The sequence below is a fragment of the Halichoeres trimaculatus genome, unplaced genomic scaffold (genome assembly GCF_033239565.1).
Source record: "Halichoeres trimaculatus isolate MK-OKI-2021-1 unplaced genomic scaffold, fHalTri1.1 fHalTri1_scaffold_12, whole genome shotgun sequence".
NCBI lineage: Eukaryota > Metazoa > Chordata > Actinopteri > Labriformes > Labridae > Halichoeres > Halichoeres trimaculatus.
Window position 1 is genome coordinate 8520518 of NW_027437190.1, and position 13041 is coordinate 8533558.

A 13041-nucleotide genomic window follows, 5' to 3' on the forward strand; every position below is an offset into this window, starting at 1 on the left:
TCAAATAAAACAACATCCTGATCTGAGAGGACACACAAACAGAAAGCTAGAGCTCAATATCAGAGATGACACATCCTGCAAAATTGATGTCATGGGTGTCCTATTGCTTTGGTGTTCTTCTCCTTCACCTGAATGAGAACCTGAACCAGGTGAAGTCAACCACTCATTAAAGACTTATTGTTAGAAGAGTTGAGTATTCCTCAGAACAATCCCCACCTGGGCTGAGTTCAGCTGAAGCAGCACCAATAAGGATTAAATCCTGTGAGAAATGACTGCTACAACTTGGAGCTGCATAGGTGTGTTCTGCTGCAGTGACAGATGATGTAAATAGCTAGGTCAATAAGTGCTGCATATCATGACTGGGGAAAAAAATCATTGAAGAGGGGAGGTGTTCTCATGATGAAACTGTGACTGTTTCCTTACGAATTTCTTTGATTATATTAACAATAAAATCGTTAATAACCTTTTATCAACTATATAAATGCCTCATATTTAATGAGTTGGTTGTGTTGTTGTTTCTACCCAGTGGAAGCCGCACATGAAACAGGGCATTTGAGTCAGTTGTTCAGAATAAAAAGTTTACAGGGCATTTTGGTGTGATTCATTTGGCGGCCAATGAGGATGAAAGTTGAGCTACATTCACATGCTCCAATGGTGGCTGCACGTGGTGAATTACATTTTAATGAGCTTCTAATTTTAGTCTTCACGCCAGTAACAATAATAATAGACTTGATGAATATTTATGCTCCTCGTTTGAAATTCAGAGACGTGGGAGAGCGGGGAATACAGTAGAAAAACAAAAACACGGTGTTAGAGGGAAATGGTGTCTGTCGGAGCCTGAACACCCCCCCCCCTCCTCCTCCTCTTCCAGACATAACCGTGTTAAAATTTCAAACAGACATGTCGCGCGCTCACCGACACCTCATCCAGCCAGGCGGGAATTTATCAGGGATGATTAGAAAAACACATCATGTAACATGTTATCTATTACGTATGGGCGTATGCGACGTATGTGCTTCCGTCCTGTGCTATGCGCGCTGAAACAGACACATCTCCTGCAAACCAAATGACCGTTAAAAAGGCGATGCAGTCACAGCCTCGTACTCTCAGCTTACCCATGGTGTCACTGGGGGAGAACACTGCCCCTGTGTAGAAAGATCGCAGTGTTTAGATCTTGATAAGGTGGTAGTGACGACTGTCCGAGTCCGGGCTCCAGAAAATGAAGAAACTGCCGACCTTCAGCACCGCGGACAGCTCCAAGTCCAGACAACAGGCTGCCTGTCGGAGAGCAGCTGCTGAAAACACCGTGAAGGTTACACCGGGGACTCAACTGACCATATCCGATCCATTAAACCGACGCGGTGCTTTTCTCTGCCTCTCTCAGCAGCGCAATCACGGCGCCCGAAGTCGAGTTCATTTAGAATAATAACGAAGTCCAATCTTCAATCGTCGCACAGGATCCATCACACCGTGCAAACAATCCTGTACTCAATGTCAGTGGGTCTACGGGGACAGAACATGTGAGCCGAGCAATAACGCATCAAATCACGTTATGTGTCCCCGCACCGCTGTATTAGTTCATCTGCGATACAGTCCGAGCCGTGCCGGAGTTGATGAGACCTCATTACATATGCGGCGCGTCCCAGCTCTGCTCCAGCAGTCTAATAAACAGAGAGAAAAACGCGCCAACGCAGAAAAACTGACTGACTCTGCCTCCTCTGTGAGGCTGTTAACAAGCACATGCAGTCATTTCCGAGTCGGCCCGGGCTGTGACCAAGAACTGGACTTCAAAGGAGGGAGAAGTGGGGGTGGGGTAGGGGGGCAGCTGCTGCCGTCGCCATCGTTAGGTATCTCTCCTCATAGTGTCTGCAGTAACATGAAGTCAGAGGTTGCAAAACGTGGACATGAACGAGTCAGGAGCTATGCTGCGTTCAATTACACTGGGATACTTCCCTACAGGGTTCTGCTACATGGTCCAGAACAATCTGACTTATTCATTACTTCAAGCGTCACACCTTAAAAAACAGGCAGTTAGCTGTAGACCAAGCGAATCAGTGTAGAAACAAATGGTGTTAACTGTAGCATTAAGAAATGAGTGGCTGAAAATGTGTTTCTTCTGTGATTTTGGTGGATGATAAAAATATTGTTTTAATCAGTGGTGTCCTAACTTTTTTTCAAACAGGGCCGCTTTGATTTTATGGAAATGATCAATTGCAAGCAGTTCATGGCATATTTATTAACTGTGAAAATAAGCTATAAATACTTTAGTTGATATCTATTTCAGTGATTTCTCATCACTAAGTGTGTTTAAACATCCTTGTGTCACCTTTACAGACTTGTGAAATAAAACATCACCTGTTCCTCAGTTTTGTCTTGACACCACATGATAAGTGATCAGTTTTATGCAGTGTGACCTGCTGCATAAACACCTTCCCAAGGAAAATGTTCCCCATTAGGGGGCGATATAGGGAAAATATGTCAGGATGTTTTCATGTCAAGATCAGGATCTGGATTTTATCACAATTTGTTTCATATTCAGACTAATTTGATCCTACAAGTAACATTTTTAGCCCCAGGTATTTCTTATCCTACTTTCTGAATAAGTTTTTGCCTTTTCTGCTACATTTCGCAACTTCAATCTAGTGTCCTCTATTTTTTTTTGTTGTTGTTTTTTTAATCTCTGGATGTTCATAAAGATTTTTTTTCCATTATGATTAATACATTGATTTAAATATGTCAGCTGTAAGAGTTGTTGAGTTTCTGCAGAATTTAATTTAGCTTTAGCTTTACACAGGTAGCCTATTCACAGTCCAAATGTTACTAGACAGACTTTGGGTTTGGGTCTGTGTGTTATGTAAATGTTCACATAGCTTAGAACAAGATCATGTTCAGTGCCATTATTACATTGTTAGGTGAAATCTGGGGGCTGTATTAAAATGGACATGCCTGATTTAAAGGAACTGCAACATTGCACCAGTTCAAACCTCTATGATCAATAGGGTTAAATATGCAGACCTCACGGTACAGTAATGCTTATAACAATCCTTGGTGCAGAGAGACCCACGAACCTTTTTAAATTCAACACATAATCTGCTTTTTTTAATGTTTTTTTTTTTTATTATTTGAAGGGGATCCCTACAAAGTGATGAAGCAGGCTACCCCCCCTTCAGTTTAACAGCAAAAATGTGTGTCTTCAGAGTTTTCTCCAAGAGTAACTTTAATCACTGCTGACGTCCTCTCAGAAGACTGGACACTCCTCAGGCTCTTTTGAAGCCAGAGATGTGGGAGATCGGCTGATGAAAGTACAGGTTCTGAAGATTTCATGACACACATTTTATCTAAACTTAGCACAAAAGAAAGGGAATTAGTGCATTGGGTGAAATATTATCTTTATAAAGCTGTTTGGTGTTGCCAATAAGAAGATTCAGCAGATTTTTCATGAGCACAACCCACACATGCATGCTTCCTACATATGTGGCTCCATTTATAACTGAAATAAACAAACTTTACAACAGTATATGAGTTATTGCCATGAAGTATTGTTACAACAAAGAATTAATCTGGCAAATACTTTTTGTGCTAGTTGAGTTAAAAGGTTTCTCAAAACTTTTATGTTTAAATTGTAACCCATTTGCAGTTTTATTAACATCTGGGGATCAACAAATGTGTGCTGGCGTTTGAATATCTAGCACTCAGCTTGTTGTGAAAAGATTAAATGATTTAGAGTAGTGAAATATTGAATGAGGCACATATTTGACTTAACATGATTTTTGGGACCATGTTTTTAGCCTTCTTTTTCAAGCTACTTTCCTTTAGCATGTGTCTAAAAATGGACTGAATAAGACCTGGAGGCAGCTTGAGTATGGTTTGCAGATTTAAAACAAATATCCTTTAAAGTATATGAAATAATCTGTGTTAAATAGAACAAACAAGACCAAATGTTTGATTCATCTGTTGTGGGAAACCGAAGAAACATGACAATGCAGCATCACGGCAGACTGCACAAAAGACATTGCACACAAACAGCTCACTCTAGGGTAACAAAAAGAGACTTTTATATTAAGTATATTGTTCATTTATGAATTTTCTATTCAATATCTGACAATAATGGACACTGGACCTGCAGCCCTCCTTGTATTTTTTTCAGCAAACCAGGCTCTCTTAGTTACCACAGATACAGAGAGCTGTAAATATTCAATGCTGTTTCTCAGAACAAGATCTCTCTCGCCACTGCTGTCACCATCTGTGACCCAGCGAAAGAGTAGACGGATGGAAAAAAGGCAGATTTCACCACTGCCACCTCTTTCAATGACACTGCTCAAGCATTCAAACACATGCATTCAGACTGGAAGGTTGAGTTTACCAAACTGTGGCCTGGTGTGGGAGAGAAATCAAAACCTGTGTCCAGCTGCAACTACAAGCATTTACACATGATGTAATCAGCAGTTGATATTTTTACATGGGGTGCTGTGGGTTTTCTATTACAAATTTAGCTTGTGGTGTTTTCTATATTGGATTGTGCTGCTTGTATAAAAAAGTCTCGTTGTTGTAGTTCTACCACAAGTTCAACTCTTCACAACATCTACTGATAGCTTTTAATAAATGAAACAATAACAACAAACTGAATGACTGTGGGTGACCAAACCAAGTTGGGTTTAAAGATTTTAGGTCCATGGACTGTGTTTATTTAGCTCTTTCTCTATTTTTCTCTACACTAAAAGGGCTTTCACATTTCACATTTCACATTCACTCATCCATACTCTAATGGCATAGGCTGCTGTGTAAAGAGCTAATCTATATTAACTAATCACATCCACACGACCATGGTCCACCACTAGGGGCAGTTTCTTGCCCAAGAACACTTCTGCATGTGGACAGCAGACCCGGTACAGGACCCTGACCTTCCAATTGAGAGGTGATGGACCCTACCTCTGAGACCCAGCCGGGGTCGATCACTCATAGGTATGTGTATGGTTGACTTGCTCAACGATGTCTCCTCTTACCAGAAGTGAAAGAAAATCTTTTCATCTGGTCTGAGCTCGAGGCTGACCCCTGCTTTCACCCTGACCCTGTTCTCTTTCAGTGGCCCTTTACAGAACCAGAGATCCTTGACTCTATTACCAGATAAACAGGGCACTGAGAGTTCATAAAGAGTCAACTTTTCCGCTCTGCCTTTCTATTTCTTTGACTGACAATGACATTTGCCCCCTCCAAAGAATGGATGTCTGCACAAACATATATATACATGTATAAGCCACTGCCCAGTCCTAGAGAGGGGAGTTACAAAAGGGTTGACAAACCTGCTACATAAGCTCCATTAGACTGGGTTTGAATGTTTATTATACAAAACAAGTTTTTTATAATGTATAAGGTCAAATATTTAGACACATATAAACTTTTATTTTAGCTTTACAGCTTTTGAATTCCTGATACAGACCTAAACACATAAATCAAGTTTGGTTTAATTTCCCATCCTCTTATAACACAAAGTACAGGCTTCTGTCTCATATTCCTTCTGTGTATTCTGTTTGATTTCCTCTGAGTAAGATGCTATATAAAGTATATCATCATTTGTTTATTACCCCTGCATCTCTGTAAGTTTTCGTCTGTATCTGACTTTATTTGGTGTCTTTTTTATCAGAGCATGTTTATTGGGATGATACATGAGCTGGAGCACTGACCTTTATTGTAGGGGGGACAGGGCAACACTGGGTAATAGTGGGTATTGCCTCGGTGGCACATCCCGGGGCCTCTATCCATCGCCAGCCTGCTGCCACTGTTATTACTCAACACCATCTGTACAACAAGGTAACTGATCTTCCAGCTATTATCTCGCAGTGAACAATAGCAGCCTGTACAACTGAGGTCTTGGCAGTGGAGGAGCAGCAGGGCAGATGTTTCTCATGCTGGTACTACTGGTGCTCCACGTTTGGATAAAACCTGAAGTTAATCTCATTTCTGTCTGGCATTTTTAATTTACAGTTTTACAGTCAAAAGGCTACAGATCAGATAGCTTTGAGAAATCTGTGTAAAATATCACACAGATGCTCCTGTTGTGTGTTCATCTGATGGTCCTTCTGTGTAACTAATGCTGCAGTCAGGCACTGTAGCTTTTTCTTTGTGATCTGTTCCAATTCTTTGTTGGGATGGGCGTCTACCTATACCCAGTATTGGTATTGGGCCAATACCAGCCTTTTTTCAAGGTACCGGTACTCGTGAAGGCTGCAGATACCAGCAGCAGATACTCTAGGCAAGAAAATCTTGTGTCAAGCAAGTCGTCCTCGCAACTAGTTGCTGCTTATTGCTGCAGTTTAACACCACAGCAAATGTGCGCCAGATATTTATCAAAAAAGTCCTAAACTCAGAGAGAATTGTTTAGATTTATTTGGACTTAATGGCAGAGTGACTGTGCTGTCTTTGATCAAAATGATCCGTCACAGTTAATTCAAATTTTATGTATCCAAAGTACTGGTAGAATTGGTACTTGGTATCGGTGAGTTCTCAAGAGGGAGTACTTGTACTGGTATCGGTCTACATAAAAAGTGGTATCAAACATCCTTAATTCATTGTAACACAAGGGACTACTACATGTTAGCAATGAGTTTAAAAAGTCTAGACCATAGGGTTCCCAAACTTTTCAAAACAGCAGTGTGGATGACTAGCCAACCCTTGCTGGGGGAATCCAGTAATAGGCCAATCCAAGACAGACAAAAACAGACTAAAAAGACCAAAGACACTCAATTAACTCATTTTAGCTGATGGGTTTAAACAAGAAAATCTACCACTGTGCACATTTTACTGGTGCCTAAATTAATCTGCCTCCACTGATATTACCGTTATTCTGGTTAAGTTACCTCGGGGGTCTCATGGCAACAAAGAAATGTGAAAAATCAAACATTTTCTCTTTGCATGGTTTTGTGTTATCTATTCTATCAATTTTTGTTCATATTTTTTAAAATGACGGATGATATATGTGATAGTTGACAGTGTTAGACTCTGAAAGGCACAGTGTCCTCTGACCTCCACTTTGGGAACCACTGGTTTAGATGATGCTGTATTTCACATTGGTCAGAATCTTTTTTTACCACTAATAGAAAAGTTCCTCCCTCTACTGGATCTCATAGTCAGTAATATACAAGGTGACTGTACAATAATCAGATAGTTATAATCTCATAGTGGCAGCTCTTCAATTTCGTGGTTCATCTAAAATCTTGGGAAGTTTCGGAAATAATTTTGGAAAAAATAAATGAATAGATAAAATAATGAACTTCATAAAGGTCAGATTTGTGCGGCAATGAACTGGGATGTTCTGTTTGTTACACAAAAATGTCCTTCATCCTGTCATCCCTGCCTCATAAAACTATCAGTGTTTGCATTACATCTGTACAGCTCACTGTCAAAAATGTAAAGCTTCAGTTTTTACATAATACAACATGAATTTATATGAACAGAGTTATCATTTAAAACTATGTTGTGCTTCCTCACAGTAGGGGATGTCAAGGATACAAGAGGACAAACTAAAGGGTCCATCTGGCTGGAGGGATGACTTTGCAAAGTGTAAAAACTACAGAGAAGATCAGCTTCAGTACAAAAAAGTTTGGTTTGGTGGAAACCTATTGTTTATGCATTGAGCACGGGGCTGAGGAATGTATTAACTTTCTACCTGAATGTTTCTCTCTTCAGTTTTTCTGGAGTGGTGTGTCAGATCAGGTGGTCAGGATTACTCCATAGATGTGGATATGAATCTAAAGTTATGATCATTTCTAGGGCTTGAGATGTTGTTTAGATCAAACATACCTGTAACTAAATGTTTTGTGCCTCTGACTCACCGTGATCTGTAGGTTTTAAGGCACATGTGTAAATCACAAGGAGCAAAATCCAGTTAAGAAAAATGAAGCTAATGTGGAAGTGCTAAAAGTTGCTATATATTGAGAATGTGCTTAAGGCTGGCTGCAGAACGACCAGATGTCACGTACACACCCAGCCAAGAAAAAGACTATTACAGTGATAAAAAGCACGTTTACATCCTGAATCAAAGAACAGGTTGGGTCTGAACTGTGATTTTGCTATCGACACAATCGGTGTGGGAGTTGAATTTTTTTTAACTCGGCGGGTTAGAAGTTATTTGGATCATTTGATTGTCCAATCAGAGACACAGCTCAGCTCACATGACTGACGGGTGCCCTGTAACTGCTAGAAAGAAAGCTCACTCAAATACTCATATCAAATGTGGCTGTGTCCATGGATTGGCTTCATTTCACGGTATCAGATGGGTAACATCATGGAGTCTCTGGTAAATCATTACTTGATGCAGAAAGTTTATGATTGCACTTACTTTTTTTGAATTAATGGTAAGTTCATCTTTTGTAAAAAAAAAAAAAAAAAAAAAAAAAAAAAAAAAAAGATTGTTTATGTAATTATTGTACTACAACAAAGGGAAACATTTAGAGTTGTAATGATTACGGTTGCTATGCTCTGGTTTTACTGGTCTGGCCTACTTCAAATCAAACTGGGCTGCATGTGGCCCCTGAACTCAGTTTGCTCCAGAGGCAGACAGGATACAGTAGGGTAACATTGATTTTGAACATAAATTATAAGTAATGCTCCTTTAATATAATTTCTTTAGTTTGGTTATTATGATATTTATAATATATTCCAATCTCAAAAAGATTTTTTTTATCTCTGTTAATAAAGAGTTGAGGTTTAAACAACCTAATGTTCTGATTATTTCAGTATTTCACAGACAGACTCACAGGCAACACTAATCACATCTTTTTCTGTCCTGGTTGGCTGCTGTATGTGTTATTTCATAGGTCACAGCATTTCATGAACAATGTTTAGTGCAAACACAGTCCACATAAACCCAGAGAAGAATCTGCTAACCACTTTGTCCTCCTGTTGCAATTCCATGAGAGCAGGAATGCAGCAGAAAGAGAGGAGCGGGGAGACAGAGGAGGGAAGGGGGCAGAAGAGAGGCATTAGTAGGTCCTGCAGTTTCTGTCACACACTCCAACAGCTGAGGATTGGAAGGCATTGCATAAAAACACTCAGGCTCATGATTCAAATTTAAGCGGTCTAATACTAAAAGCTTTGGCTTAGCCTGTAGGGAGGATTTTACAGAGGTTAGTTAGGCACTGGAGAGCCACAGCATACACAGGCAGCCATCAGGTTCTTTATGGGAGACAAGAAGGAAGAACAGTTCCCTCCAGTGGTGAAATAAAATAACTGAGTTACACTAAAACAACAGAAGCAGACGCTGATAATCTGAAAACATTAGCTGCCATTAGAGACACTGCTGGGTTCATCCCAGATTAAGATTTCTTTGTGTTGTTTCGTAATGTAGGATTTTAAACAGTGAAGTCAGAAGACTTTCACCTAAAACAGAGACGTCAGTGTGTTTCACCACACATGCTGGACAGCCTTACCTTGTTTGACCGCAGAGACACTCGTCCTCCGCACCGAGCACAGAATTTCGTTTGGCAATATGAACAGAGGTGGCCACAGCCATCGGCAAACTTGGTTTTGTGGCATATCCCACAAGTCGGGGCTTCGCTCTTCTGGTCCTGAGCCGGCTTTGTCTCATCACCCATCTTCTTAACCTGGTCCTTATACGACTCAAACTGCTGGTGCAACTTCCTGCAAGTGAGTGGAAAAGTCACAGGTTAGCTAAAGCGTTATAAACTTTTGATTTATTTCATATTTCTTTGAATGGGGACAATTTATGAGCATGAATCAACACATCAGCACTTGCAACAGCATCTGATAAACACTGAGTTTATAAAAACACTAAATAGTCACTTTAATCAACAAGTTCTGTGTTTTATTTTGGTGAAAGAACAACATTCAAAGATATTTAGAGACGCTTTACTGCAGAATTTCAGGAGCAGGACCACACTCCAACAACTCTTTCAGCACTCGGACAAAGTCAAATCTACCAACCTCTTTTTTTGTTTTTACTTTCTGCACTCCACAGTCCAAACCCCTTCCTTCCTCTTTCTTTCTCTTTCTTTCCTCCTGTACGTTAGACTCTTTTAAAGTGAGTGTTTTTTTCTGGGAGCAGTGGTGGATCCACTAATTAACTTCCAAAACCATTAAAAAAAAAACAATGAGAAGGTTCAACACCAAATTCAGAGTCTGTGACAGAATCCTCACCAGATTGCATCCTTCTTATACTTTATAAAAGATTATTTTATCACCATGATTATTGTATAATTTGCTGAAAATATTTTTATGTGTGTATTTTTTTCTTTTCAGCCTGTAACCTGCAAAATACTGGTTCAACAGACTAGAGACCTCCTTTCACAGGAACAGATCAATGGACCAAGCCAAAAACAGACAAAAACAAACAAAAGAAGAAGAAGTACTTAATTTAGCTGATTGAACAAAAATGAGAATACTTTGTGCACATATTGCTGTGATTTCTAACTCAATCTGCAGTCACTGACACCACTGTAATCCTCATTTAGCCATCTTGATGGTCTTGATGTAGAAAACGGATCAAACATTTGATGTTTTCATGATTTACACACAATTTGACCACCATTTTTCATTCACAGTTGCACATATCATCCATTATTGTAAAAATATAGTTTTTGATTTTGAGAGGCACCAAATGAAACCAGACTGCCTTTAAGAACCACAGAGATACCTGATACTACCAATAAATAACCATACTTGTTAACCAACCTTTTCTCCTCATTGTGACTTGCCTTCCAGTTCTGATCTCACTGTCACACTTACAGTACACTCCTACCTCCCTCTGACTGTAACGTCACCTGTGTGCCGTGTGTCAGGCTTTAGCGAGGAAAAGCAGACACCATGACCTCAGGTGCTTCAGAGCTGAGTTGCTCCTTTGATACCGCACCTCTTCCAAAACAGGAGGGCGGGTATCAAATTAGCTTTGCAAGTTTAAGAACAACACTTAATTCCACTTTCTCAGGTTGCCTTGCGTTTAAAGAATCATTTGCACCTGTGTTTCTATATCAGGACTGCTGTAAGATGAGACGCAGCGCTCTGTGATATAACAGCACAGATTATACAGGCTCATTATTTTACTACAGTGTTACTATTAGAGATCGTTAATGTGCACAAACAGCATCCAATTTAACTCCACACTGACGGTTGTGTTCCTGTCTGTCCTATAGATGGCACCTGATCTTATACAGAGGATTCTTAACTCCAAAAACCAACCTGTTGAAAAACGCTGCATGGACTCCTGACATGCATTTTGTATGACACATGTCAATTGAGCGTCTCCTTGGAAACTAAACACTGCGCTGACTTCATAATATGGCGATTAGAATTGGTTTCGCCCCACATATCCCCTGCAACATTCATTAGCTCTAGTGAATTATTGAGCAGTGCTATCCTTTTACCACATACAGCTCCGCGTTTGAGATAAACGTGCTTCCTTTACCCACAACCGGCCTGTTAGAGCCCAAATGTAATGGCTCCACCTGAAGAGGGTTTTTGTGGCTGTGCAGACAGAAATTTCAGCGAGGGCCTGACTGATGAAGGCTGTGATACATGAGATAAAGCAAAGATCAGGGCGATAAAAGCACCAACGATCATTTATTATGCTCACTTATTCTCACACTCAAACATTTACAGAGACGTGTCCTGAATCCTGAGCCGACTCATGGGCTGAGTTTCACTGAACAGTTGACAAACAAGGTCACTGAGAGGAGCTGTTAAAGATGACCTGTGATTACTTCCCCTGGCCTCTGCGTCAGACCTTTTCTTTCAACACTCTCCTCTTGAGCAGCAAAGTTTTTAACAATTCTTAGCTATGACTGTGTTTGGGTTGAGAATGAAGGAGAGATTTGTATCAAACAAATTTCAAATGTATTCATCATTTACTAAAACGGCCTTGAGGAAAAACAGTCTCTAGAGGTTGATGAGGGTTGAATTTAGGTGGCAGATGGCATACAGCGTCCATTCCAGAGGGTTTACTTCTACGGTCAAACACGGTCAAATGTAGGTGACACTGCTGACGAGTAATCATACGCTAGTCATTGTCCCATCCCATGCTGGCGTATCAGAGCTCTCTTACCTCTGGGACGCACCAGAGCAGCTACACACAGCCGGTAACCTGAGACTCCTCTTGGACGTATGACAGAGCAAACATGTCAACAGTGAGGGTGAACTATGAGCTCCGTACGAGCCTCATGGATTCTTATAATAACGACATTTAGGGCCTGTCCATGAAAGTCATTACCTTCCTTTAATTTCTCTAACCTAAGAGAAACAAAGTCATCTAGGTCTTCAAGCTTTACACTGTCCCTGGGAAATTCATTTAACAAACTCAAACACTAATAATAAGTCTTTCTGTTTACCGATTGTTATTTATCACAAACACAGATGTATCTGTCCTTTACCTTCTTTTATAGTTTGAAAAATATTCAATGTTGTTCCATAAAATTAGGAAAGAAAGAACCTTTGTTCAAAGTGTGTTCACAAACTACTTTAAAACAAACTAAAAAGGCTTTTACAGAGCTAAACGTAGATGAAAGTCAAACCTTTTTCATCACACAAAGCCAATAGGCAATTTGAGGGGTGAGGGAGATTGCCATCACCCCTGTTAGCAAAATGACCAAGAGGCAACCCCACACTTAACCTGCCTCAGCCAGCTGCTGGCAGACCAGCAGACTACTCATGTAAGTCCAATATTAATTAATTAAGAAGCTGCTTCATTGTGTTAATTATTGATTGATAAAAACGTCTTGATTAAAAGCTTGCATGTGACTGTGCTTGTACACTTTGCAGCCTCTTCACTTCAGAACAACGTTACCATAAGACACCTGTTTGTATCAGTGTCACAAATGAGCTCTGCTGACAGGACGGTCCTGCTAAGACGAGAGTCGTTTATCGTAAGATTCAAATTTATGGGATGGATTACTACTACAGTCACTAAGAAAAATATATATGTGCATATCATACTGATCAACTGAAAATAATGTATCAGATGTTAATGAGCTTAACCAAAAAATTACTTCTGAAAACTGTTACTTTGTTATTCTAAATGAGACCAACAGCTTTAAT

At 40.1% G+C, this 13041-nt stretch overlaps 1 protein-coding gene across 45 annotated transcripts in view; it reads right to left on the reverse strand.

Moving 5' to 3' along the window:
- rims2a (regulating synaptic membrane exocytosis 2a) overlaps positions 1-13041 on the reverse strand; it is a 196227-nt gene that overhangs the window by 149238 nt on the left and 33948 nt on the right. For 35 of the 45 annotated variants that reach the window (XM_074683253.1, XM_074683221.1, XM_074683215.1 and 32 more), the window contains 2 exons: positions 9426-9636; positions 8884-8895 (listed from right to left, as the gene is read on the reverse strand). In XM_074683253.1, the coding sequence (XP_074539354.1) occupies positions 8884-8895; positions 9426-9636 (223 nt within the window). Of the gene's footprint in view, positions 1-1115; positions 1634-8883; positions 8896-9425; positions 9637-13041 lie in introns of those variants that run through there. The other 10 variants (XM_074683235.1, XM_074683225.1, XM_074683252.1 and 7 more) reach the window with 2 other exon arrangements.